This window comes from Dreissena polymorpha, chromosome 9 (assembly GCF_020536995.1).
Source record: "Dreissena polymorpha isolate Duluth1 chromosome 9, UMN_Dpol_1.0, whole genome shotgun sequence".
In the NCBI taxonomy this organism is placed as follows: domain Eukaryota; kingdom Metazoa; phylum Mollusca; class Bivalvia; order Myida; family Dreissenidae; genus Dreissena; species Dreissena polymorpha.
In genome coordinates, this window is record NC_068363.1 from 91,288,973 (window position 1) to 91,315,292 (window position 26,320).

Below are 26,320 nucleotides of genomic sequence, written 5' to 3' on the forward strand. Positions count from 1 at the left end.
AAGAGAATAGATGCGCATGGGGTTCCTTGTATGGGAACGAATCGGAAACGGGATTGCCCACTGCACATGCGCGTATGGCTGGTTTTTCTTTTGGTTTTGCCTGATTTATGGTTATTTATGCTAATTAAGGGTGAACATACACTAACATATTCCTCTCACTTGAGGGCCGAACGCGATTGTTTGGCCACTTTGTCAATATCCCCAAACCTATTTGTTATGCTGTATTATGGAAAAACAAAATAACTAATTGATTTCTGAAATTCTTCGTCGATAACTTGGAAAATACGTGCAGTACTAACAAGGCGTTTACAATCGGCAGAGTACTGTTAACGCTAAAGTTTCCCGGGTTCGATGACAAGTATTTCATAGGGGATATGTGTTGGTTTCGGTGGCATATCGATTGTCATTCACGAATGATCATTTAACATATATGTTTTCTATGATCACGAGTGAATTAAAATCGATATTCGTCCGAATCCAACACATTGTCTTCTAATTAAATTAAACGTTGTTTTTGATATGAGTCGCATAATGGGGAAAACCGGGCTTTATGCGTAAAGCGTCGTCCCAGATTATCATGTGCAAACCGCTCATGCATTTAGCCATGTTTTCCTTTCATGCGACCCTATTATATCTCAGCTGTCACGAAATGCTTACCAGTAAGTACTGCATCAGCACAATTCATTTGAAAGACAAAATGAGCCTCGCTATGGGAAAAAAGGGCTACGCATGTGCATGTCCTTTCAGCGCATTGTTTGGTATACACGCTTCTCACCAAGGCGATCCGGGTTCAATCCCAGACTCATTTTTGGCATAACGCGAGTAATTTAGTTTCTTTACTATAGTGTTTACGTTTTTTTATAATGCAAAACTGTTTGATAGAATTAAGAACATGATATTGAAGCGATATATGCGGAATGTTATGTCCGTAACATTTGAACCATAACCTTGTTTGAAAGTAAAAAAAATATTACTTTAAAATTAAACAAACAGATGTTTAAATCTATATGCCTATGACCACGCTGATCACGAATTCGTTGGAATTTTTAAGATATCTAACGCCGTTCAAACGTTATCCATTTTTAAAAAAATTAAATAAAAAATACAAATGTATTCATATGATCCAAATTTTTTTTTTTTTAAAAAACCATAAACAAGTTATATGTGTTGTTTAAAGTTTGAAAACAAGTTGAAAAAGAAAGAGAAAAAAAAAAGAAAAAAGTTATAATCAAAACATATTTTGCATTAAGCACCCTTTTCATAGACCGTCCCATTTACGTGCACAATTGAAATACGCTCGCTCGCTCTCTCGTTCGCTCCATCGAAATCAAACAATAAGATAGTGAAATATATATGTATTTGACTCGCTGAATCCGAATCCGTTGTTAATTTTCCGATATCTTGAATCCGGAAAAGAATTATTGAGTTTAAATGGTAAAGTTCGATAAGAATGCAGCACACTTTTAACAGAAGCTCAAAATTCAGTATACCTTAAAATCCAGTGAAATAAAACAATCAGATAGTCCAATCGATGTGATTTTGTCTACCTGAACCCGATTCCGGTGCTACTTTTCCGATATATTGAACCGTTAAAGAATTATTGATGTTAAATGGTGCCGTTCGATAAGAATGCAGCAACCTTTTAAAGTAACATTACTACTCAAAATCAACGAAAATTTCGTACACTATTTCGTAAAATAAACTTAATCAATTAAAAATCAGTGTTCCTTGTGGCAATTGCAGAAATTTCAGCGCCTGGTATGGTAAAATAGATGTCTGTAGATACCAAAATGCTCGTTTTTATTATTGTTTTTGCATATTTAATTCCATTTTAATTTCCCGCAACGATATCTATTCATACGACACATGAACACTAACATGGTGTTCGTGTGTCGTATGAATAGATATATTCGCGGGAATAATGCCTTAATAGAAAAGAATACATTTTAAATAGATGCATACTGATCACTCATTTAGTCACTCAGTCAGTCACTCACTCAATCACTCACTCCCTCACTTACAGTCAGTCACTCACTCAGTCAGTCACTCAATCACACAGTCACTCACTCAGTCCATCAGTCATTTAGTTTCTCGGATCAAGATTTTGGTATTAATTATCGGATACAGTTAGCCCTTAAATAATAGTGTATGACTTATTCCGAGCATAGCGTTTCCGTTTTCACGGGGTTAACATTTCACTTGAATTATACCGAGCACGTGTAGCTCATTTAAAACCTTGACATACTTTCAAACAAGGTTATGTACGATCGATTCCAATGTGATTCTGATAGTTATAGCAAAAACGGGCTATGCATATGCGCAAAAAATCCTTACAGATTAGCCCGTGTAGGACGATACTTAATGCATTTTTTATCCAAACCGCGAACCAGGTAGATGAGATGCTGGCAAATAATAAATTTAGTATTTAGTATTGTATAGTCACGTTCCTCTTTATCGCAGTTCTAATAGGCTAAGCAGACACGTTACTTACTGGATTTTGGTTTAGAAGGGACTTCCTTAAAAGAAAAATCCATTACAGCAGAAAGTATCGTGTCTGCTTAGCCTATTAGAACTGCGATATAGAGGAACGTGACTAAAAATTACTAAATAATACATTTATTTTGTGCAAGCATCTTATCTACCTGGGGCAAGGCTCGAATGTTGAGGTGGATGTGTTCGAAACGTTATCCGTGAAAGAAAAGGGCAAAGTAGTTTACATGTTGATCACTAATCCGCATGAGATGTTCACAACGTGTGATCGAAAGTTGAAAAGGCGAAATCATTTTATAGTAAATCAGCAAAACATTCCGTTCCTTGTTTATTCAGGGAATAGTTGAGTATACATACAAATATGGATTTCATACAGTTTTAATATGCTAATGTACAGTCTAATTCCTTCTGGCACACGTTTAAGCATTCTGATTCGTTTAAGTTCCATATGAAACTTACTTGCAACAGTTCTTGTCATTTATCATTAAAACTATCTTTACTAGTTTTTTATAGATAAAAACCATGCCTTACATAAAAATGAGTTTTTTTTTAAATAATATAATGCATAACAACACATGCAATACAATCACATTTGCCGAATATCAAAAATAAATGTCACATACTCAATGTATACACTAATAAAAGTATAAAGTTCGCGTAAGATGGAATTGTAAACATATTCAATTCACCGACAATATTACTTACAAGTGTTTGTGATGGCGTTGTGGTTAACATATTCAAACAAACAAGCCATGTAAAGGATAATTAGGACTGACAACTCGTAGTGACATACATGTATCCTGTTTAAGACCTCGCAACGGTTCACTCCCTTATCGAAAATTGTAACAACTACATTTTCGGCCCAAGCATCACGCGGGAATAAATATGACTTATTCCGTAGCGTTTCCGAAAAGTTTTGTGAAGAAATACTTTCCAATAAATGATTGGGATGACCAAACACAAGTTTACATACATACGGCTTATAAGCCTCGTTCTGGGAAAACTGGTAAAGACACTTTCCGCATGTCTGGTATTCTTCATTTTTTAAGAAACCTCGTCTAAACGACCATTCAGGCGGAAAGTGTCGTCCTTGGGATAATCCTTTACGCGCATGCGCTAAGTCCAGATTGCATAGAACGAGGCTCATATTGGTAAACAAAGGATTTTGCTGCGGTTTACAAAATGAGCCTCGCTCTGTAAACAGGGGCCGTGAAATTGCATAACACGATAGCACTTGGAATTGGCAGTCTGCAGTAACTGCAAACTGCATGTGCTATGTCCTGAAATGGATACAGAAACTTTGTTGAGTAAACTACCGATATACCTTATATTTGTAGTTCGTTGCACAACCAATACATACTCTGAGCAAAACCTATACATCAAGCGATTTGTAATTTCCTTCGAAACAAAGCATTTGAATGATTAAGATATATGTTCGTAACCTGTTTTGTACTTTAAAATGTTCAATGTACAGTGTATCAAAGTATCATGTAGTTTCATTTAAGTTAAGTTACTGTAATTGGCTATTTTAACGGAATAACCACCTTATGCAATACTTCAAATCAAATATTTTGATTTTAGCTCAAAATCAATATAAAGGTTGCAACTACGCGCATTTGTAATTAGTTTTTTATTAATAAGTACCTACCATTACTGGATGTTCCGTTCTCTAAACCATAAATACCAGAAATGATGAAACTCGCCTGATTAAAAAATTATACCTCAGTCACAAATAGACACCGATCACCGTCCGATCAGCGGCCGACGTATTTTTCCGCTCATCGGGCTGGCGACCGGTCGATGATCGCACGGAAACCGGGCCAATTTGTAGCATCGGGCGGCGTACGGATTCATTTTAAGTATCACTTAAAATTTTACCCGACGTCGGGCCCGGGAAGGAATCGTGTTGAGATCGAAACAAGATCGGACGATCAACGCACGGGTATCGCCCGGCGATCGCCCGATATCGGATTCATTGAACGTGTATCGGAAAAGTAAAGGTATTTCCCAGAGGCACATACATCGGCCGGCAACCGTTCGATTTCCGGAGGGCCTCTGCACGATGCCCGACGGACGCCGAACAATGCTCGTTATGATACAAGTACAATGAATCCGATGTCGGGCGCACGCCGGGCGATAACCGTTCGTTGATCGTCCGATCTTTTTTCGATCTCAACTCGATTCCTTCCCGGGCCCGATATCGAGTAAAACAAACTGAAAAAAATAATCCGGACGCCGCCCGATGCTACAAAATGACCCGATGTGCGTGCAATCATCGGTCAGCGTCAGCCCGATAAGCGGGAAAAAAAAACGTCGGCCGCTGATCGGTGTCTTTTTGTGACTGAGGTTTTTAACTTTGTCACTCATCGGACGGCGGACGGATCCGACGTGTCCAGTCTTCCCAATGCCTGGAGATCGGATACATCGGCCGGCGACCGGATTATTTGTGACTGAGGCATAAGTAGTGTATTGACACAATGTTTCGTAGTAAAACATATACCCGAAGTCGTAGAGAAACGGACTTCGCTTTGACCTCGTCAGCTCCCAGTGAATTAGTTTAGGGCCGATGACCCACTTTTTAAAGCTGCGAGTCCAATGAAAACAACTTTTTTTACTTCTTTAAATAAGAAATTATAAGACAACACCTGCACACGCAATAATTATCAACAGAAATTTGATTTTATTTATCAAATTTGACAGTGTATCGACAAAGGCCGTCAAAACATTTTGTCGGTTTTGCACAATGGCGCGGTACACAACTGAGAGGTGATATAAATGGCTTAATGTTAATAATACGTTAAATACACGGTTGATAAATGGAAGGGTGCATCATAAGAAAGGTTAGTGTGGATTTTACAGCAGGTATCCATGGCAGAAAAAAAGAAAAAAATGTGTGGAAAGTTCCTGTATAAGTATTTAAAAGACCTACAGTGTAGCGTCGTTAAATGTCGCATCGCCGTTATATGTCGCAGGCTGAATTTTGCAAAAAAGAAAAGCAGGAGTGTTTGTATGGTAAGAGAGGATACACGGATTGCAGAGAGAAAGGTCATTTTTGATCTTTACGTCCTGTAATAGTCGGTTTGTCAGGACAGCAGTGTTTTTTCCAAATTATGAACATCATGATAATGTGTTTAATCTCTAGAATAAATTGTTCTTATAAACTAAAAATGTATTATAAGTAACATTGCGGTGGTTTCATATTCTTTAGAGCAAAAGCATTTTATTGTGTTGTTGTATTTTGTTTGCGGTATTGATTTTTACTGGACAATGAACTATTCAATGTGTTTTTTAAACCTCAATAGCTAATTTGTTGTTTGTTGAGGTAATGTATTTTAATGCAAAAATATGGATTCGTTGTGAAACAAAATACACATAGAAGGCAAGTTTCAACCAAATGAGACAACACAAGAAAAAATGGTAGCCAAAAAGTTATTTTGTTCCACGCAAGGATTCCGCAAAACGCACACATATTATGACCAAAATGCTCAGCAAAAAAATCACCGAAAAGTTAATTTTGGAGAACTTAAAAAAATGCATAACTTTTGAACCAGTTAAGATATTTTAAAAATTCAAACTAATTTAAAAACTGCAATCAATATTGGAATCTGATTATGATCATTTAGCAAATGGACATGTTTGAACTTCACACCATTATAATTTTAACATGAGTGCATTTTTCGTGACCCATCTTTATTTTTCCCTCTACCTACTGGACACTTTCAGAAAAGACATTGGTTTAAACAGTATTTATTAATATAATGACAATTTGAGCATGACATGTGAACTACATTCAAACAAGTTTCTGAAAACTTATATGAATTCTTCTCCAGAAAAAAACATTCGAAAAGAATTAAAAAAAAATAATGGCCTTATTCATCGGTAACATTTCGCAAAGAGACGCCATATTTGCCAAGAACACTGCCATACTCCTGGGTCGCACGCACAAAAGTCTCCGTATTTTGTTCTGAAAGACTATCATACGGACAGGCCAAACGGACAAGCTGTCCCGTCGGATATCACAAAAATTGTGTGTGTTTTGCGAAAATGTTTCTTTTTCGGGAGCAACGGTGCGAGCAATAATGAGTCATACTATCATTTTATTTTTGACAAACATTCTGATAGTAATCGCAAAAACGGGCTTTATGAATATGCGCAAAAAATCGTTACTGATAAGCCTGTGTAAGACGATACTTCATGCATACACTGGATTTTGGTTAATAAGGGACTTCCTTAAAAGAAAAATCCATTACAGCGTAAAGTATCGTGTCTGCTTAGCCTGTTAGAACTGCGATAAAAAGAACCCGACTATAAATTACAAAATAATATATTTATTATGTGCAAGCATCGTATCTACCTGGTGCGAGGCTTGAATGTAAAGGTGGTTGTGTTCGAAACGTTATACGTGAAAGAAAAGGTCAACGCTGTTTACATGTTTATCACTAGTCCTCATGAGATGTTCACAACGTGTGATTGAAAAGTGAAAAGGTGAAAACATTTTATATTAAATCAACAAAACATTCAGCACCTTGTTTATTCTGGGAAATGTTGAGTATACATACAAATATGGATTTCATACAGTTTTAATATGCTCATGTACAATCTTATTCGTTTTTCTGTTTTTAAAAGTTCCATAAAATTTTTACTTGCAACAGTTCTTGTCATTTATCATTAAAACTATCTATACTAAGTTTTTTTATAGATAAAAATCATGCCTTACATAAAAATGAGTTTTTCATTATATAATGCATGGCAACATGTGAAATACAATCACATATGCCGAATATCAAACAATAAATGTCGCATACTCAATGTATACAATAACACAACTTTGAAGTTCAATGTAGCTTTGCGGTAGATGGAATTGTAAACATATTCAATGCACTGACAATATTACTGTTCTATAGGGTTCTATTTAAATCCGACTCAGGAAAAATAATAAACACACACTATTGCACTTTTCAACTATATTATACTTTTGTTACACTATAGTTATTTAAATATTTCACAGTATTCTTTACTTTTCATATAAAGCATTAAAACAACTCTTTTCTATTATTCCTATTGTTTATATAAAAATATTTCCATGTCTTTGCTGCTTTCTCTATAAAACCTAAAATTTAACTGAACTAAAACAAAGCTTATTCTAACAGCTATTTTAAATGTCAAAACATCTATTCAATTTGCTACAGGAAACAAGAGCAATTAATTCTCTTTCAACAGAGTGATATTTAAAGTAAACAACAGGCAACACAATGTTGTTATTAATTTCATGGTTAAATGCTATCCATTTATTTCCCTGCAAAACAATTACTTTCAAGTGTTTTTGATGGTGTTGTGGTTAGCATATTCAAACTAACAAGCTAGGACTGACAACTCGTAGTGATATATCCTGTATGAGTTCTCGCAACGGTTCACTCCCTTATCGAAAATTGTAACAACGACAGTTTCGGCAAAAGCATCACGCGCGAAGTAAACTTATTCCGAGCATAGCGTTTCCGTTTTCACGGGGGTAACATTTCACTTGAATTATACCGAGCATGTGTAGCTCATTTAAAATCCCTGACATACTTTCAATCAAGGTTATGAACGATCGATTTCAATGTGTGTGTCTTTTTATTTAGTTATTTGTATTCAATTTATATTTTTACTTTAAAATATCAACAACTATAATTGTGTAAAACTGAATGTCACTAAATTAAGTTAGTAAAAGTTACAAACAAAAGAATCCGTTCAGTTGTCGAATGATGATATTTTTAACGTCTTTGGTTACCGTTGACCTATCTAAGGGAGTTAACCGCTGCGAAAAGTATCGTGAAGTAATATTTTCAATAAATGATTGAGATGGCCAAACACGAGTTTACATAAGCATCGTTATGGGAAAAATGGTCTCAATGCATTTTCGTAAAGGCACTTTCCGCATGTATGGTATTCTTCACTTTCCGCATGTATGGTATTCTTCACTTTCCGCATGTATGGTATTCTTCACTTTCCGCATGTATGGTATTCTTCACTTTCCGCATGTATGGTATTCTTCACTTTCAGCATGTATGGTATTCTTCACTTTCCGCATGTATGGTATTCTTCACTTTCCGCATGTATGGTATTCTTCACTTTCCGCATGTATGGTATTCTTCATTTTTTAACAAGCCTCGTCTTAACGAAAATCCATTCAGTCTTCAGGCGAAAAGTGTCGTCCGTGGGATAACCCTTTACGCACATGCCCTAAGCCAGATTTCCTTGAACGAGGCTCATAATGGTAAACAAAGCATTTTGCTGTGCGGTTTTTGAAAATGAGCGTCGCTCTGTAAAAAGAGGCTTAAAAGCATTTGCAAAAAGTGTCGTCCTTGATTAGCCTGTGCAGTCCGCACAGGCGAATCAAGGACGACACATTCCGCTAGAACTTGATTTTTGCTAAAAGGAGAAGTGTCGTCCCTGATTAACTGTGCGGACTTCAAACCCCCTTTTCACAGAGCTCAAATATCTGTACAGAAATATTGAAATTTATGTCTACTCAGTGGTTTACTATTTTAGGTGTTGTACTTTTAACTACAGAACGGTGTTAATTATTCACTATGCGATGATATTGTTCTGGGTAGATACTGGTTAAAATGAAATAGTTTGATGAAAATAATGCGCTCGGATAAAAATAAAGTGATCGCAAACAATGTATGTGCCTTTAGAGTGACCAAAATATGCAATATACGATATAAAATCTGAATCAGCGCTTCAGCCCACTTTACATTCTCATAAAAGGTATGACATGTGAATATACTATAAAGTTGTGCATGTGCATTAAGTCAATTAAAAGTCACAATTCAATGTACCGAAAAATATTGCATTCAAACATATTTTGACACATCAACAGATGATAAGCAAGTGACACTATCACATTCGACAACCATAAGTTATTTCAGGCGAGTATTTTTTTAATTTCCGATACAGTAAGCCGCCGATGCGATTTTCTTGAGCAATAAACCATTTCTTATCGATGAAAATTTGCCGCATGAACATGTCTTTTCCTTGTCTACATGTCGGTTTACGGTAATTTATTTTTTATATTTAGGCTTTTAATTTAATTCATAAATATTTAATAAAAACAAACATTGTTTAACATTGACGAACACAACAAAATTGTGAAAGAATTTTTCTTATCATTCGACTAATATTATCTTATTATTAGAATAAAATCAGACATACAATATACAATATTTCGTAACCATTATGCATATGACAGCGAGTTACAAGGGCAGTACTGAATATCCAGAGAGGAGATGTATGACGTTCGCAGCGATTTTGGTTATTGTTGCGCACGTGAAAAACGTGATTTTAACATGTCAGTTAGATTTGGGCCGATAACACACTTTTATAGCTGCGATTCTAACAAAAACAACGTTTTTACTTCTTCAAATAAGAAATTATAAAAAAACACCTGCACACGCAATATTTTCAACAGAAATTTGATTTTATTTTTCAAATTTGACAACGATATCGAAAAAGGCCGTCAAAACATTTTGTCGGTTTTGCAAAATGGCGTTTTGCCATACCGCATACCTCATCGACTGACCGCATGCCTAACGTAGCTACCTCCTTGGGGTGGTTTAAATAATACAAACTTCTTTAAAATATTTACACTTATTACCATAGGTTTTTTACATAAATGACTTGTATTGCACGTTTAATAAAATTGACTACGAAACAGGTAGTTTCTTTAAAAAGCAGGTATCCATGACATAAAAAAGACAAATTGTGTGGAAAGTTCATGTATTAGGTTTTAAAGGACCTACAGATAAAACGTCGTCAAAACATCAAAAACCTTGTTTGCATGCATGATACTAATGTAAATACATATGAAACACCTAACCCTTACTCTCATAGCATCGTTCTCCTCATAGTTTCGTGCCTTACAGGAAAACATTCAAGAAGTGCTGGAAAGTAAATATTGTTTTTCAATTTTTAGAAGTTGTAATTTATTTTATGATCATCCATGACTATGATGACGATCATTCTCATGATTTCCGGTGTTCATTGGAAAGTAGTTCATGTTTATTCAGGGTGATGCTATGATTTTTTATTACGTAACACACAATTATGTGTGTTTGCTTGTTTTTATTAATAGTAGCTTAATCAAATGTTTTAAACGCCGCTTATTTTTTAATAAAATGTAAAAATATTTTAAGAACAACATGAGCAAGAGTGTCGTTTTTCCATTAAGTTTCTTTTTTATATGTAACAAGCATATGCGCATAGTATTAAATCTTAGCAACCGATCAGATGGGCAGATACTATGAGATAATTGTACATTAAACATATTACTACAGGAGGGCTAATGCTAGCCAGTATTTCGTCAAAAAATGCCGATTTAAATGCAGATTTTGTTGTTATGTCCAAGAATACACATTTAACTATAGATTGAGATGAAACACATGCGTGTTTTAGTTTGTGTTCACTTCCAAAATGCGTATGTATTCATTAAGAGGGCCGATACTAAGGATTGACACACTAAGTTGAAAAATTAATCACCTTATTTGGCACCTTCTTTCACGTACATATATCAGTAGTGCGGCTATCTATTAGTTCTGAAACATCCGCGTGAAAATCATTACAACATTTCAAATGGACTACCTGTGTTGCGCTTACCATAATATCAAGTGTATCTATTCCTCACTAATAAATAACAATCAGGATGCAGGATGTGAATTGATGTCAACAAACCGATAAGTGGTGCTTTTTCAAATAACTTTTTAAAACAATGTTTCTGAAGAATTCCAACTAGTGCATAAAAGACAGTTTTTTATGCGGCTTATGGCAATGTGAAAAACATCGGAATTACTTTATTTAATAAGCCTGTGTTATTGGCAAAAATGCATGTGTAATGAATGCATATAAACGGTTGTGCTTCATGCAACGTGAAATTTTGGCACCGATTTCAGGCGTATTAAATAATATATTCTTAAATCTTAAGATATCGACAGAAACTGCAAGAAAAACTGTATTTTATGCACTTGAGATTTTTGTAAATATATTAAAATAACATGAGATATTTGCAACAATAAATTTATTAACGGTGAGTTATCATTCTGTCCAGCCCATGCGAACCCCGTTGATCCTGAGCCCTGACAACGCAACAGCAAAAATACAACAGCAAAACAACAACAGCAAAAATACATAAGCAAACACGAAACAAAAACTACAGAAAAAAACATCAAAATATGTCGTACATGCATATATTGGTAATGGTATAAACAACATTTTATCTGTATTATTAATTTATCTCGTTTTTTCGTAGCCGTAGTGAGGTGTAGAAATAATACATTTTCACTATAAAATTCGGCGTAAATATCGCTGAGTGACATTATCACGCCGAAGCAGACGAGACATGCGTTGTTGTCATTCGCATGTGGCTCTGAATATGGCATGTGCAATTGAAACCACAGCGTGACGTGCTGACTTCAGTCACGTTGCAACAGATGAGAGTTTTCGATACCGTCGTTCGGATGTGTTTCTGACACATATCGCGGGGGCTGCCACGGTAACATCTGCGTAATATTCTCTGAAAACATAACCAAAGTCTATCGGCTTTGCTTCGGTGTTCAAATATCGCGATATTGATGCTGATCACCAATCAAACAATACATGCAGTTCTGGGAAAACTGGGTTTAATTCATGTGCAGGCAGCATAGGCTAATCTGGTACGGCAGTTTTGAATGTAGTTTCCGTTTAAAGGAAGTTGCTTCTTAGCAACAACAACAACAACAACAACACAGTTAAGGCGAAAAGTTTCATCCCTAACTGCTTATCTGGGACGGCACTTTTTGCAGCACATGCATTAAGCACAGTTTTCCCAAAACCTCATATGTACAGATACCGTTTTAAGGTTTTATGTGAATTACTAATCTATAAGCAAACGTCAAACAGCCGATTGACTTAACTCTTGAAAAATTCAACGACAACACATAGACAATAATATATAAACGGTACATAAAGAAAGATTGTTAAACATAAACTAACAGCTTTTGAGCATTAAATATCGAATAACGCCTCCATGCATGTGTTTAACTTTAACGGAAATGTTACAACGAGTGATATTGCGTATATACTTTCACAAGACCCTGGCCGATAGTTAATAACCATAATCGTGTGTTTTATATAAATATATTTTCACCATTATCAGAGCGAAATGAATGTGTGTATTTCTCTATATATGAGTCTCGATCTGTGAAAATGGTGTTTAAAGCATGTGCGAAAAGTGTCGTCCCAGATTAGCCTGTGCAGTGCGCATCAGGGACGACACTTTCCGATTTTATGATATTTTCTATTTAAAGAAAATCTATTATTAGCAAAATCCAATTTAGGCGGAAAGTGTCTTTCTTTATAAGCATGTGCGGACTGCAAAGGCTAATCTGGGACGACACTTTACGCACATGCATTATGCCCAGTTTTGTCAGAACGCGACTCATATGTAGATTTACAGTTAAAATACATATCGCATCATATTTCTTATTCGTTAACAACTTTCCTTTTTAAGCAACTAGGAGGTAACAAAACAAATTGTATGACTATGAGTTTTTCCAATCTTTATTAAAGAGTACCATTCTTAATAGCATGTGGAACGTCTTGTAGGGTCGTCTCCTGAGAGATCTGGGTTAGCTCAACGTCCAGGTCTGTTATGACGCTGTCCGAAGGTACTGAAGTTGTCATAATGCCATTAGCTTACTCAATATTCTATGACAAACACAATGGAGACGGACATTTTTGTATTGTAGTTATGTAGAGAGAGCTGGGCTTTAAATTCCACCTAAGCTTATTTAAATTATACATTCGAGTGTTTATCACATAATTTTGAGGGACAAACGACACAATTTATGATAATATTTTATGCCAAGAAATGTAAATAAAAATAATATAAAAAACTATTACCTTTACGTTTCAAAAATCTTACAGTGACGTAGACAGCAAAACCTGATATAATAAGACCGATGATAGTGGCGGCGATAAATATATTCCAGTGCAACTTCGATATCATGAGACTTCGGTTCCAGCTCATCGCGTGGTTCTGGATCGTGTTTGACCATGGAATGGAGTCTGCAAATGATTTGAGTCAAGTTCTGAGAAAACTGGCATAATGCTTTTTTTCTTAGCAAAAATCCAATTTAGACGGAAAGTGTCGTCCCTGATTAGCCCGTGCGGAATGCTCAGGCTAATCTGGGACGACATTTTACGCACATGCATTATGCCCAGTTTTCTCAGAACAAGGCTAAATTAAAAAAAACATATAGCGTTTGTATCGTTATATACTGACGCCAAACTAGTGACCTAGCATAAATCTTGATATAACGACTGATTTAATTATTTGGTAAAACTATTTGTGTTGTTTTTTGGAGCAGCTGGATTTTTATATTCACTCGCCTGTCGGTAGTCAATTGGGTAACAACTTATGTGTATAGCTCAGTTTAAATCATTTAAGTTCAAACGCATTTTAAACCGTAGGCCTATAGCCGCATTATCGAGTCGGTTTTCTCGGAATAACAAGAACTTAATATCCTTGAAAAAGTTTGCAAGAATGTGGAGCTAACCCGCTAAGACCCGCTCTCACGGAGGACGCCACAATTAACTACACCGTTTCGATTTTTGATAGGCAACAAGTAACCGCCATAAAATAACAACATGCTCGTTGAAAATCACTGAAAATTAGCCACTTGTTCTTTACTAAACCCATTCATGCCCAGCGTCTAGTAAAAAGGCCTTGGCAAACAGCGTAAACCCAGATGAGACGCCGCATGATGCGGCGTCTCATCAGGGTCTGCGCTGTTTGCTTAAAGGACTTTCTGTAAGAAATATTCTAAATATGGAAATGAATTGATCCAATTTAGAAGGATGGTAGAGTTCACTCTGCTTAAATGGTTTAACCACTCAACACTCGATAACCAAGTGTTGTGATTAGACAGATTTCGCTAATAAAAGACAGCACTCGGAGCGATCGATAGCTACGTACCGGTGCGTTCCACGTAGAACTTCATGCTGTAGCGCGCTCCCCGGGGTAGGGTATGCAGGCCGCGAAGGAAGACACCCATGCTGAACACTGGCATACACACGGGGCTGTAGTCGAACATGCCGCACCAGTACAGCTGCAATGACAGAAAACTGATAATAGAGCCGAGCTCTGGGAAAACGGGGCTGATTGTATTTATTTGTTTTAATAAAGTTTCTTCTTAGCGAAAATCCAGATAAGGCCCTAATTAGCCTGAGCGGACTGCACATACTTATTTGGGCCGACACTTTACGCACATGTATTTTCCTATTTTGTGTTGACTAAGTTTATACAAATGTAATAAAATATTGTCACTACCATCATTTAATTATTTTGACTCGTCCGAAATAATTATACTTGGAAAAAAATATTGGACGGAAAACAAAAAGTTTCCATTTACCTGGATTTACCCCTGTGCCCTTTAGGAGCGAAATCATACTCGCTACCACAGCACCACCCATAATGATTATATTGACGTTATATATATATACGTAATATAAGTTGTATAAGTAATACATGCATTTTCCATATCGAACAAGCAAAGTAGTTTATAATGAATATGCGATTTCGATTAAATATATTTTTTTTAAATGAGCCGATATTTTTTTACGCTGGGTTTTAATTTGGTTTTTTTTTTTTTACAAGGTGTCACTTTGACGAACTGTGAACAAGTCCCATAAGAGTAAACACTACTCTTAAACTGTAAATGTAATAGTCTATAAATCCTGTCGTATGCGACTAACTTGCCAGTCACTGCTACATAGTGCATAATTCTTTAATAAGAACAATTTTTTAGGGGATTTGAGCATCACTTTTCGAAAGTATATGCAAACTGTGAAGTAAAATTGTTGTTTTCTTAAGTCTAAGACAGGAGTGGAAAAGCCGGTCCCATTACTCTTAAATATTACTAAATAAAAATCATGTGACAACCGAATATTTACATACGTATAAGGCATTTGTAGCTCCGCCTACCGTTTACCAAACTTGTCTGATATATATTCAAAGTAACATAAATACTTAAAAATCAACGAATATTTCGCAAAATATTTCGTAAATAAAGTTTACCCATACAAATCAGTGTTCCTTAAATCAATCACACGTCCATTCCGTTGTCTTACCTGGTGACTGTAGAACGCAAATGTCTCCGCTCCAGTGTGCCATTGTATTCTTAAGTTGCAGTCAATATCGGAACTGGGGGTAACCACGGTGACGCATATTTGGCGTGTGACGTCATCTTGTGTGAAGACATAACTACAATCGTCGACCGAACCGTTTTCATTGCGGTATGTAAGTGTTACCGAACTCGACGTATTTAATTTTATACTCTTTCCGCAGTTTGCGGGTAATGCCACATTTGTTCCTGCAATGTAAACAACCTTTTTTTTTCTAAATTGTAAAGCAATCTTATCGCTTATGGGAAACAGTGAAATTTTTAGTACATATATTTCAATATTCCGATAAATAATATCAAATCTCTCCATATAAGATTAAAGCCAAATAAATGCTCAAAATCAACGAAAAGTTCGTAAAATATTTTGTAAAATACAGTTAACCCATGAAATAGCAATAACCCAAACTTCGACGCTTGATGTGGTATGGTTACATAGATTTAAGTAGATACAAAATGCTCGCTTTTTTGTGTTACAATACATTCCATCTGAATTTCCCGCGACGATATCCGAACATTTACGAGAATAAACGCGATTGGCATAGGGCAGCGTCGGAAGTACAACGTAGTTCTCACGATAATATTTTTACATGTCTAACGGTTAATTTCGAAAACAATTCAAAATGTTTTGGTCAAAACGAATATCAGGTTAGAGAACGAAATAACTTTTATGATCGCATGCATACGAGTGCACATACTGCAATATGGTAAATACTAAATATGAGATCACAGTCACTTCCGCTGACAATCTTCTCAACATAAAGGGGCACACACAGACTGCATTGCAGTCGAGAGTTAAGCTGTTGTATCCCTTAAGCCTTTTCACCAAAGATAATAGCAAATATTCAACTTTTTAAGTATTTTTATGCTTTATATAAGCAATCCTTGCAATGTCACAAATTATGACGATAACAACAGAACTTTCCAATCGTTTCGCGTTTGTAACGCTTTATAATATTCAGGTTTTTAAATCGTCATAAGATGCATATTAGTGATATTTTAGAGCATGGTTAATGTTCAGTATTATCGTTTTCTTTCAAAAATGCAAATCTGAAACCTTTTTTCAATTTTGTCAATTTATCAAAAGGTGAAAAGGTCCCTTATAACCAATTTCAAATCCGAAACATGATCTTAACAAGTGCGAGTTTCAACTATACTTATCGTTTGTTTGACTCTTTCATTATAAAAATTGATATGTATGTTACCGATGTTGAATATTAATCATATAATTGTTATATGTTGGTACCAACTTTGCGTAACGTACTGAATGACCTGTTAACATTTGATTGATTATTTGATTTTTGTGTGTGTGTCAGAAACTAGTGGTATTTAGTACTGAGACCACCATATTTTCTGTCAGAAACAATTGTTATTAATTACCAATACGACCAACAAAAAGTTTGTTCGTGTCAGATGATAATAAAGAATTGATATATTAATGTTTTCGTAAATACCTTTGGTAAGTTCTTTTGAAGAATTGTTATTTGTTACTAATACCACCATAACACGTAGATACATGGGAAATTGCGGTACCCCCGCAAGCGTGTTCGAGCGTATTTAACTTACCGAAATACCCGTTATAGATGTCATAATAACACAAATAACATTGTAACAAAAAACATAAATAATACATGATACAAAAATCTTTAAGCGTTGTTTTTACATGCATCAAAATATAATCAAGAAGAATAGATGCCGCTAAAATATTACCCTGTCGATGTTTAATAATATTTATCTTCACCGAGAAGCAATGTACTTGGAAGCGTATGTAAATTATGTGATAGGCTCGGATGGAACATGCTAATAAGGACGACACTTTCCGCCCAACCTGGATTTTCGCTAAAAAGAGACTTTCTTTAAACGCAAAATATAATTAAAGCGAAAAGTTTAATCTCTGCTAAGACTGTGCGGACTCCACAGGCTTATCATGGACGACACTTTACGCATATGGTTCTCGTTCTCGTTGCCTAGCCGTTACACACGCCGCCCTTACTTAGAGGAAGAACGTTCGACCAATTCGCAACCATTAACTACTAATTTTGCATGAGAACTTCCACGGATTTGCCGTTTGTTAGGTGCTCTAGCCTGGACACATAAAAACAACGGGTTGTTACTGCTTGGAACGGGGCGTCTCCTGCAATTTTCATTATTCCCCGTATGGGGGCGATTGCCACATAATAGGGAGTTCCGATGCACTCAATGCAAACTATCGATAATACATGAATAGAAGCTCTTTACCTTAACCACTCTTCATTCTTTTGAAAAAGAACGATCTTTACGAAGGAGCAGAAGACATTCACCAAACACACAATGAACGTGGAAACTGGCAGATGAACGATTTATATACAACACCGTAATTTTACCCTCGCTCTGAAGAAGGAAGTAACACCAGACCAGGGCAACGCCATGTGAAAAATTCTTCATGTTGAAATTAATATTCATAATTGATCATACACTGTTGTAAGTTCTGAAATAAGCAGAAAAAATAACGTGTAAGCTTTCTAGTTTTTCAAAAAGAAGTACTACTACTACTACTACTACTACTACTACTTTTTTCTTATAACAGTATAATCTAATTTTTTATAATATAAAATAAGTTTATAAAAAAATAAATTAAAATACATACATAATTATTTAATAGGGTAACATAGTGTTAGGATTGCTGACATTATTTACGTGTCATATAAAATTTCACACCTAACTTTTTCTTAAAATAATTATTTTATTTCCCTAACCTCCGAAAGTATATGGTGACATTTTCTAATACAAATGCACACACTATTACATATGAGTCGTGTTCTGAGAAAACTGGGCATAATGCATGTGCTTTAAGTGTCGGCCCAGATTAGCCTGTGCAGTCCGCACAAGCTAATCAGTGACGACACTTTCCGCTTTTATGAGCCTAGTTTTCCCAACACGAGACTCATGTAATTTAATTTCTTACATATTATGTGCATATACTTCTCAACTGAATAACTTTTATATAAACGCAAAAGAAGAAACTCACAAATTGATGACGATAATCCACATTAGCTCTTTATTGTCTTGAAACATCATTTGTTTTTCCACAAATGATGAACGTTTGCAGGCTGAAAGAAACATGTGACTGGGCGTGCCTGTTTATTGTTTGGAACCCGGCAGTGATGAGGGGCTGTGTAAATAATATAGAGACGCGACCGAGACGCATCCACCGGGCATCCGCATGGGGTTCCTTGTATGGGAAACGAATCGGAAACGGGATTGCCCACTGCACATGCGCGTATGGCTGGTTTTTCTTTTGGTTTTGCCTGGTTATTTATGGTTATTTATGCTAATTAAGGGTGAACATACACTAACATATTCCTCTCACTTGAGGGCCGAACGCGATTGTTTGGCCACTTTGTCAATATCCCCAAACCTATTTGTTATGCTGTATTATGGAAAAACAAAATAACTAATTGATTTCTGAAATTCTTCGTCGATAACTTGGAAAATACGTGTAGTACTAACAAGGCGTTTACAATCGGCAGAGTACTGTTAACGCTAAAGTGTCCCGGGTTCGATGACAAGTATTTCATAGGGGATATGTGTTGGTTTCGGTGGCATATCGATTGTCATTCACGAATGATCATTTAACATATATGTTTTCTATGATCACGAGTGAATTAAAATCGATATTCGTCCGAATCCAACACATTGTCTTCTAATTAAATTAAACGTTGTTTTTGATATGAGTCGCATAATGGGGAAAACCGGGCTTTATGCGTAAAGCGTCGTCCCAGATTATCATGTGCAAACCGCTCATGCATTTAGCCATGTTTTCCTTTCATGCGACCCTATTATATCTCAGCTGTCACGAAATGCTTACCAGTAAGTACTGCATCAGCACAATTCATTTGAAAGACAAAATGAGCCTCGCTATGGGAAAAAAGGGCTACGCATGTGCATGTCCTTTCAGCGCATTGTTTGGTATACACGCTTCTCACCAAGGCGATCCGGGTTCAATCCCAGACTCATTTTTGGCATAACGCGAGTAATTTAGTTTCTTTACTATAGTGTTTACGTTTTTTTATAATGCAAAACTGTTTGATAGAATTAAGAACATGATATTGAAGCGATATATGCGGAATGTTATGTCCGTAACATTTGAACCATAACCTTGTTTGAAAGTAAAAAAAATATTACTTTAAAATTAAACAAACAGATGTTTAAATCTATATGCCTATGACCACGCTGATCACGAATTCGTTGGAATTTTTAAGATATCTAAAGCCGTTCAAACGTTATCCATTTTTAAAAATAAAATAAAAAAATACAAATGTATCATATGATACAAATTTTTTTTTTTTTTTAAAAACATAAACAGTTTATAGTGTTGTTTAAAAGTTTGAAAAAAAGTGAAAAAAAAGAAAAAAAAAAGAAAAAAGTTATAATCAAAACATATTTTGCATTAAGCACCCTTTTCATAGACCGTCCCATTTACGTGCACAATTGAAATACGCTCGCTCGCTCTCTCGTTCGCTCCATCGAAATCAAACAATAAGATAGTGAAATATATATGTATTTGACTCGCTGAATCCGAATCCGTTGTTAATTTTCCGATATCTTGATCCGGAAAAGAATTATTGAGTTTAAATGGTAAAAGTCGATAAGAATGCAGCACACTTTTAACAGAAGCTCAAAATTCAGTATACCTTAAAATCCAGTGAAATAAAACAATCAGATAGTCCAATCGATGTGATTTTGTCTACCTGAACCCGATTCCGGTGCTACTTTTCCGATATATTGAACCGTTAAAGAATTATTGATGTTAAATGGTGCCGTTCGATAAGAATGCAGCAACCTTTTAAAGTAACATTACTACTCAAAATCAACGAAAATTTCGTACACTATTTCGTAAAATAAACTTAATCAATTAAAAATCAGTGTTCCTTGTGGCAATTGCAGAAATTTCAGCGCCTGGTATGGTAAAATAGATGTCTGTAGATACCAAAATGCTCGTTTTTATTATTGTTTTGCATATTTAATTCCATTTTAATTTCCCGCAACGATATCTATTCATACGACACATGAACACTAACATGGTGTTCGTGTGTCGTATGAATAGATATATTCGCGGGAATAATGCCTTAATAGAAAAGAATACATTTTAAATAGATGCATACTGATCACTCATTTAGTCACTCAGTCAGTCACTCACTCAATCACTCACTCCCTCACTTACAGTCAGTCACTCACTCAGTCAGTCACTCAATCACACAGTCACTCACTCAGTCCATCAGTCATTTAGTTTCTCGGATCAAGATTTTGGTATTAATTATCGGATACAGTTAGCCCTTAAATAATAGTGTATGACTTATTCCGAGCATAGCGTTTCCGTTTTCACGGGGTTAACATTTCACTTGAATTATACCGAGCACGTGTAGCTCATTTAAAACCTTGACATACTTTCAAACAAGGTTATGTACGATCGATTCCAATGTGATTCTGATAGTTATAGCAAAAACGGGCTATGCATATGCGCAAAAAATCCTTACAGATTAGCCCGTGTAGGACGATACTTAATGCATTTTTTATCCAAACCGCGAACCAGGTAGATGAGATGCTGGCAAATAATAAATTTAGTATTTAGTATTGTATAGTCACGTTCCTCTTTATCGCAGTTCTAATAGGCTAAGCAGACACGTTACTTACTGGATTTTGGTTTAGAAGGGACTTCCTTAAAAGAAAAATCCATTACAGCAGAAAGTATCGTGTCTGCTTAGCCTATTAGAACTGCGATATAGAGGAACGTGACTAAAAATTACTAAATAATACATTTATTTTGTGCAAGCATCTTATCTACCTGGGGCAAGGCTCGAATGTTGAGGTGGATGTGTTCGAAACGTTATCCGTGAAAGAAAAGGGCAAAGTAGTTTACATGTTGATCACTAATCCGCATGAGATGTTCACAACGTGTGATCGAAAGTTGAAAAGGCGAAATCATTTTATAGTAAATCAGCAAAACATTCCGTTCCTTGTTTATTCAGGGAATAGTTGAGTATACATACAAATATGGATTTCATACAGTTTTAATATGCTAATGTACAGTCTAATTCCTTCTGGCACACGTTTAAGCATTCTGATTCGTTTAAGTTCCATATGAAACTTACTTGCAACAGTTCTTGTCATTTATCATTAAAACTATCTTTACTAGTTTTTTATAGATAAAAACCATGCCTTACATAAAAATGAGTTTTTTTTTTAAATAATATAATGCATAACAACACATGCAATACAATCACATTTGCCGAATATCAAAAATAAATGTCACATACTCAATGTATACACTAATAAAAGTATAAAGTTCGCGTAAGATGGAATTGTAAACATATTCAATTCACCGACAATATTACTTACAAGTGTTTGTGATGGCGTTGTGGTTAACATATTCAAACAAACAAGCCATGTAAAGGATAATTAGGACTGACAACTCGTAGTGACATACATGTATCCTGTTTAAGACCTCGCAACGGTTCACTCCCTTATCGAAAATTGTAACAACTACATTTTCGGCCCAAGCATCACGCGGGAATAAATATGACTTATTCCGTAGCGTTTCCGAAAAGTTTTGTGAAGAAATACTTTCCAATAAATGATTGGGATGACCAAACACAAGTTTACATACATACGGCTTATAAGCCTCGTTCTGGGAAAACTGGTAAAGACACTTTCCGCATGTCTGGTATTCTTCATTTTTTAAGAAACCTCGTCTAAACGACCATTCAGGCGGAAAGTGTCGTCCTTGGGATAATCCTTTACGCGCATGCGCTAAGTCCAGATTGCATAGAACGAGGCTCATATTGGTAAACAAAGGATTTTGCTGCGGTTTACAAAATGAGCCTCGCTCTGTAAACAGGGGCCGTGAAATTGCATAACACGATAGCACTTGGAATTGGCAGTCTGCAGTAACTGCAAACTGCATGTGCTATGTCCTGAAATGGATACAGAAACTTTGTTGAGTAAACTACCGATATACCTTATATTTGTAGTTCGTTGCACAACCAATACATACTCTGAGCAAAACCTATACATCAAGCGATTTGTAATTTCCTTCGAAACAAAGCATTTGAATGATTAAGATATATGTTCGTAACCTGTTTTGTACTTTAAAATGTTCAATGTACAGTGTATCAAAGTATCATGTAGTTTCATTTAAGTTAAGTTACTGTAATTGGCTATTTTAACGGAATAACCACCTTATGCAATACTTCAAATCAAATATTTTGATTTTAGCTCAAAATCAATATAAAGGTTGCAACTACGCGCATTTGTAATTAGTTTTTTATTAATAAGTACCTACCATTACTGGATGTTCCGTTCTCTAAACCATAAATACCAGAAATGATGAAACTCGCCTGATTAAAAAATTATACCTCAGTCACAAATAGACACCGATCACCGTCCGATCAGCGGCCGACGTATTTTTCCGCTCATCGGGCTGGCGACCGGTCGATGATCGCACGGAAACCGGGCCAATTTGTAGCATCGGGCGGCGTACGGATTCATTTTAAGTATCACTTAAAATTTTACCCGACGTCGGGCCCGGGAAGGAATCGTGTTGAGATCGAAACAAGATCGGACGATCAACGCACGGGTATCGCCCGGCGATCGCCCGATATCGGATTCATTGAACGTGTATCGGAAAAGTAAAGGTATTTCCCAGAGGCACATACATCGGCCGGCAACCGTTCGATTTCCGGAGGGCCTCTGCACGATGCCCGACGGACGCCGAACAATGCTCGTTATGATACAAGTACAATGAATCCGATGTCGGGCGCACGCCGGGCGATAACCGTTCGTTGATCGTCCGATCTTTTTTCGATCTCAACTCGATTCCTTCCCGGGCCCGATATCGAGTAAAACAAACTGAAAAAAATAATCCGGACGCCGCCCGATGCTACAAAATGACCCGATGTGCGTGCAATCATCGGTCAGCGTCAGCCCGATAAGCGGGAAAAAAAAACGTCGGCCGCTGATCGGTGTCTTTTTGTGACTGAGGTTTTTAACTTTGTCACTCATCGGACGGCGGACGGATCCGACGTGTCCAGTCTTCCCAATGCCTGGAGATCGGATACATCGGCCGGCGACCGGATTATTTGTGACTGAGGCATAAGTAGTGTATTGACACAATGTTTCGTAGTAAAACATATACCCGAAGTCGTAGAGAAACGGACTTCGCTTTGACCTCGTCAGCTCCCAGTGAATTAGTTTAGGGCCGATGACCCACTTTTTAAAGCTGCGAGTCCAATGAAAACAACTTTTTTTACTTCTTTAAATAAGAAATTATAAGACAACACCTGCACACGCAATAATTATCAACAGAAATTTGATTTTATTTATCAAATTTGACAGTGTATCGACAAAGGCCGTCAAAACATTTTGTCGGTTTTGCACAATGGCGCGGTACACAACTGAGAGGTGATATAAATGGCTTAATGTTAATAATACGTTAAATACACGGTTGATAAATGGAAGGGTGCATCATAAGAAAGGTTAGTGTGGATTTTACAGCAGGTATCCATGGCAGAAAAAAAGAAAAAAATGTGTGGAAAGTTCCTGTATAAGTATTTAAAAGACCTACAGTGTAGCGTCGTTAAATGTCGCATCGCCGTTATATGTCGCAGGCTGAATTTTGCAAAAAAGAAAAGCAGGAGTGTTTGTATGGTAAGAGAGGATACACGGATTGCAGAGAGAAAGGTCATTTTTGATCTTTACGTCCTGTAATAGTCGGTTTGTCAGGACAGCAGTGTTTTTTCCAAATTATGAACATCATGATAATGTGTTTAATCTCTAGAATAAATTGTTCTTATAAACTAAAAATGTATTATAAGTAACATTGCGGTGGTTTCATATTCTTTAGAGCAAAAGCATTTTATTGTGTTGTTGTATTTTGTTTGCGGTATTGATTTTTACTGGACAATGAACTATTCAATGTGTTTTTTAAACCTCAATAGCTAATTTGTTGTTTGTTGAGGTAATGTATTTTAATGCAAAAATATGGATTCGTTGTGAAACAAAATACACATAGAAGGCAAGTTTCAACCAAATGAGACAACACAAGAAAAAATGGTAGCCAAAAAGTTATTTTGTTCCACGCAAGGATTCCGCAAAACGCACACATATTATGACCAAAATGCTCAGCAAAAAAATCACCGAAAAGTTAATTTTGGAGAACTTAAAAAAATGCATAACTTTTGAACCAGTTAAGATATTTTAAAAATTCAAACTAATTTAAAAACTGCAATCAATATTGGAATCTGATTATGATCATTTAGCAAATGGACATGTTTGAACTTCACACCATTATAATTTTAACATGAGTGCATTTTTCGTGACCCATCTTTATTTTTCCCTCTACCTACTGGACACTTTCAGAAAAGACATTGGTTTAAACAGTATTTATTAATATAATGACAATTTGAGCATGACATGTGAACTACATTCAAACAAGTTTCTGAAAACTTATATGAATTCTTCTCCAGAAAAAAACATTCGAAAAGAATTAAAAAAAAATAATGGCCTTATTCATCGGTAACATTTCGCAAAGAGACGCCATATTTGCCAAGAACACTGCCATACTCCTGGGTCGCACGCACAAAAGTCTCCGTATTTTGTTCTGAAAGACTATCATACGGACAGGCCAAACGGACAAGCTGTCCCGTCGGATATCACAAAAATTGTGTGTGTTTTGCGAAAATGTTTCTTTTTCGGGAGCAACGGTGCGAGCAATAATGAGTCATACTATCATTTTATTTTTGACAAACATTCTGATAGTAATCGCAAAAACGGGCTTTATGAATATGCGCAAAAAATCGTTACTGATAAGCCTGTGTAAGACGATACTTCATGCATACACTGGATTTTGGTTAATAAGGGACTTCCTTAAAAGAAAAATCCATTACAGCGTAAAGTATCGTGTCTGCTTAGCCTGTTAGAACTGCGATAAAAAGAACCCGACTATAAATTACAAAATAATATATTTATTATGTGCAAGCATCGTATCTACCTGGTGCGAGGCTTGAATGTAAAGGTGGTTGTGTTCGAAACGTTATACGTGAAAGAAAAGGTCAACGCTGTTTACATGTTTATCACTAGTCCTCATGAGATGTTCACAACGTGTGATTGAAAAGTGAAAAGGTGAAAACATTTTATATTAAATCAACAAAACATTCAGCACCTTGTTTATTCTGGGAAATGTTGAGTATACATACAAATATGGATTTCATACAGTTTTAATATGCTCATGTACAATCTTATTCGTTTTTCTGTTTTTAAAAGTTCCATAAAATTTTTACTTGCAACAGTTCTTGTCATTTATCATTAAAACTATCTATACTAAGTTTTTTTATAGATAAAAATCATGCCTTACATAAAAATGAGTTTTTCATTATATAATGCATGGCAACATGTGAAATACAATCACATATGCCGAATATCAAACAATAAATGTCGCATACTCAATGTATACAATAACACAACTTTGAAGTTCAATGTAGCTTTGCGGTAGATGGAATTGTAAACATATTCAATGCACTGACAATATTACTGTTCTATAGGGTTCTATTTAAATCCGACTCAGGAAAAATAATAAACACACACTATTGCACTTTTCA

The 26,320-nt window shown here is 35.9% G+C and overlaps 2 protein-coding genes across 2 annotated transcripts in view; both read right to left on the reverse strand.

Moving 5' to 3' along the window:
* LOC127846257 (vacuolar protein sorting-associated protein 53 homolog) overlaps positions 1 to 806 on the reverse strand; it is a 35,096-nt gene extending 34,290 nt beyond the window's left edge. Inside the window, exon 1 of the mRNA XM_052377426.1 lies at positions 776 to 806. Within this exon, the coding sequence (XP_052233386.1) occupies positions 776 to 806 (31 nt within the window). The remainder of the gene's footprint in view (positions 1 to 775) is intronic.
* A 10,800-nt stretch (positions 807 to 11,606) lies between these two features.
* Positions 11,607 to 18,155, reverse strand: LOC127845006 (uncharacterized). Its single transcript, XM_052375617.1, has 6 exons — positions 18,050 to 18,155; positions 15,637 to 15,878; positions 14,483 to 14,615; positions 13,408 to 13,572; positions 13,080 to 13,175; positions 11,607 to 12,040 (listed from the first exon to the last, which is right to left on the reverse strand). The coding sequence occupies exons 1-6, from the start codon at positions 18,126 to 18,128 to the stop codon at positions 11,940 to 11,942; spliced, it is 816 nt and encodes a 271-aa protein (XP_052231577.1). The 5' UTR covers positions 18,129 to 18,155; the 3' UTR covers positions 11,607 to 11,939.
* Positions 18,156 to 26,320: the final 8,165 nt, after the last annotated feature.

Bases quoted from the DNA above. Each gene is read 5' to 3' on its own strand.
- LOC127845006 (XM_052375617.1), bottom strand. From the start codon at position 18,128: ATGAATATTAATTTCAACATGAAGAATTTTTCACATGGCGTTGCCCTG. The intron at 14,616-15,636 runs GTAAGACAACGG...CTGTCATTGCAG, and splicing joins TTGCGTTCTACAGTCACCAG to CTGTACTGGTGCGGCATGTT. The intron at 12,041-13,079 runs GTACTCTTTAAT...TTATGTTTTCAG, and splicing joins TCCACATGCTATTAAGAATG to AGAATATTACGCAGATGTTA.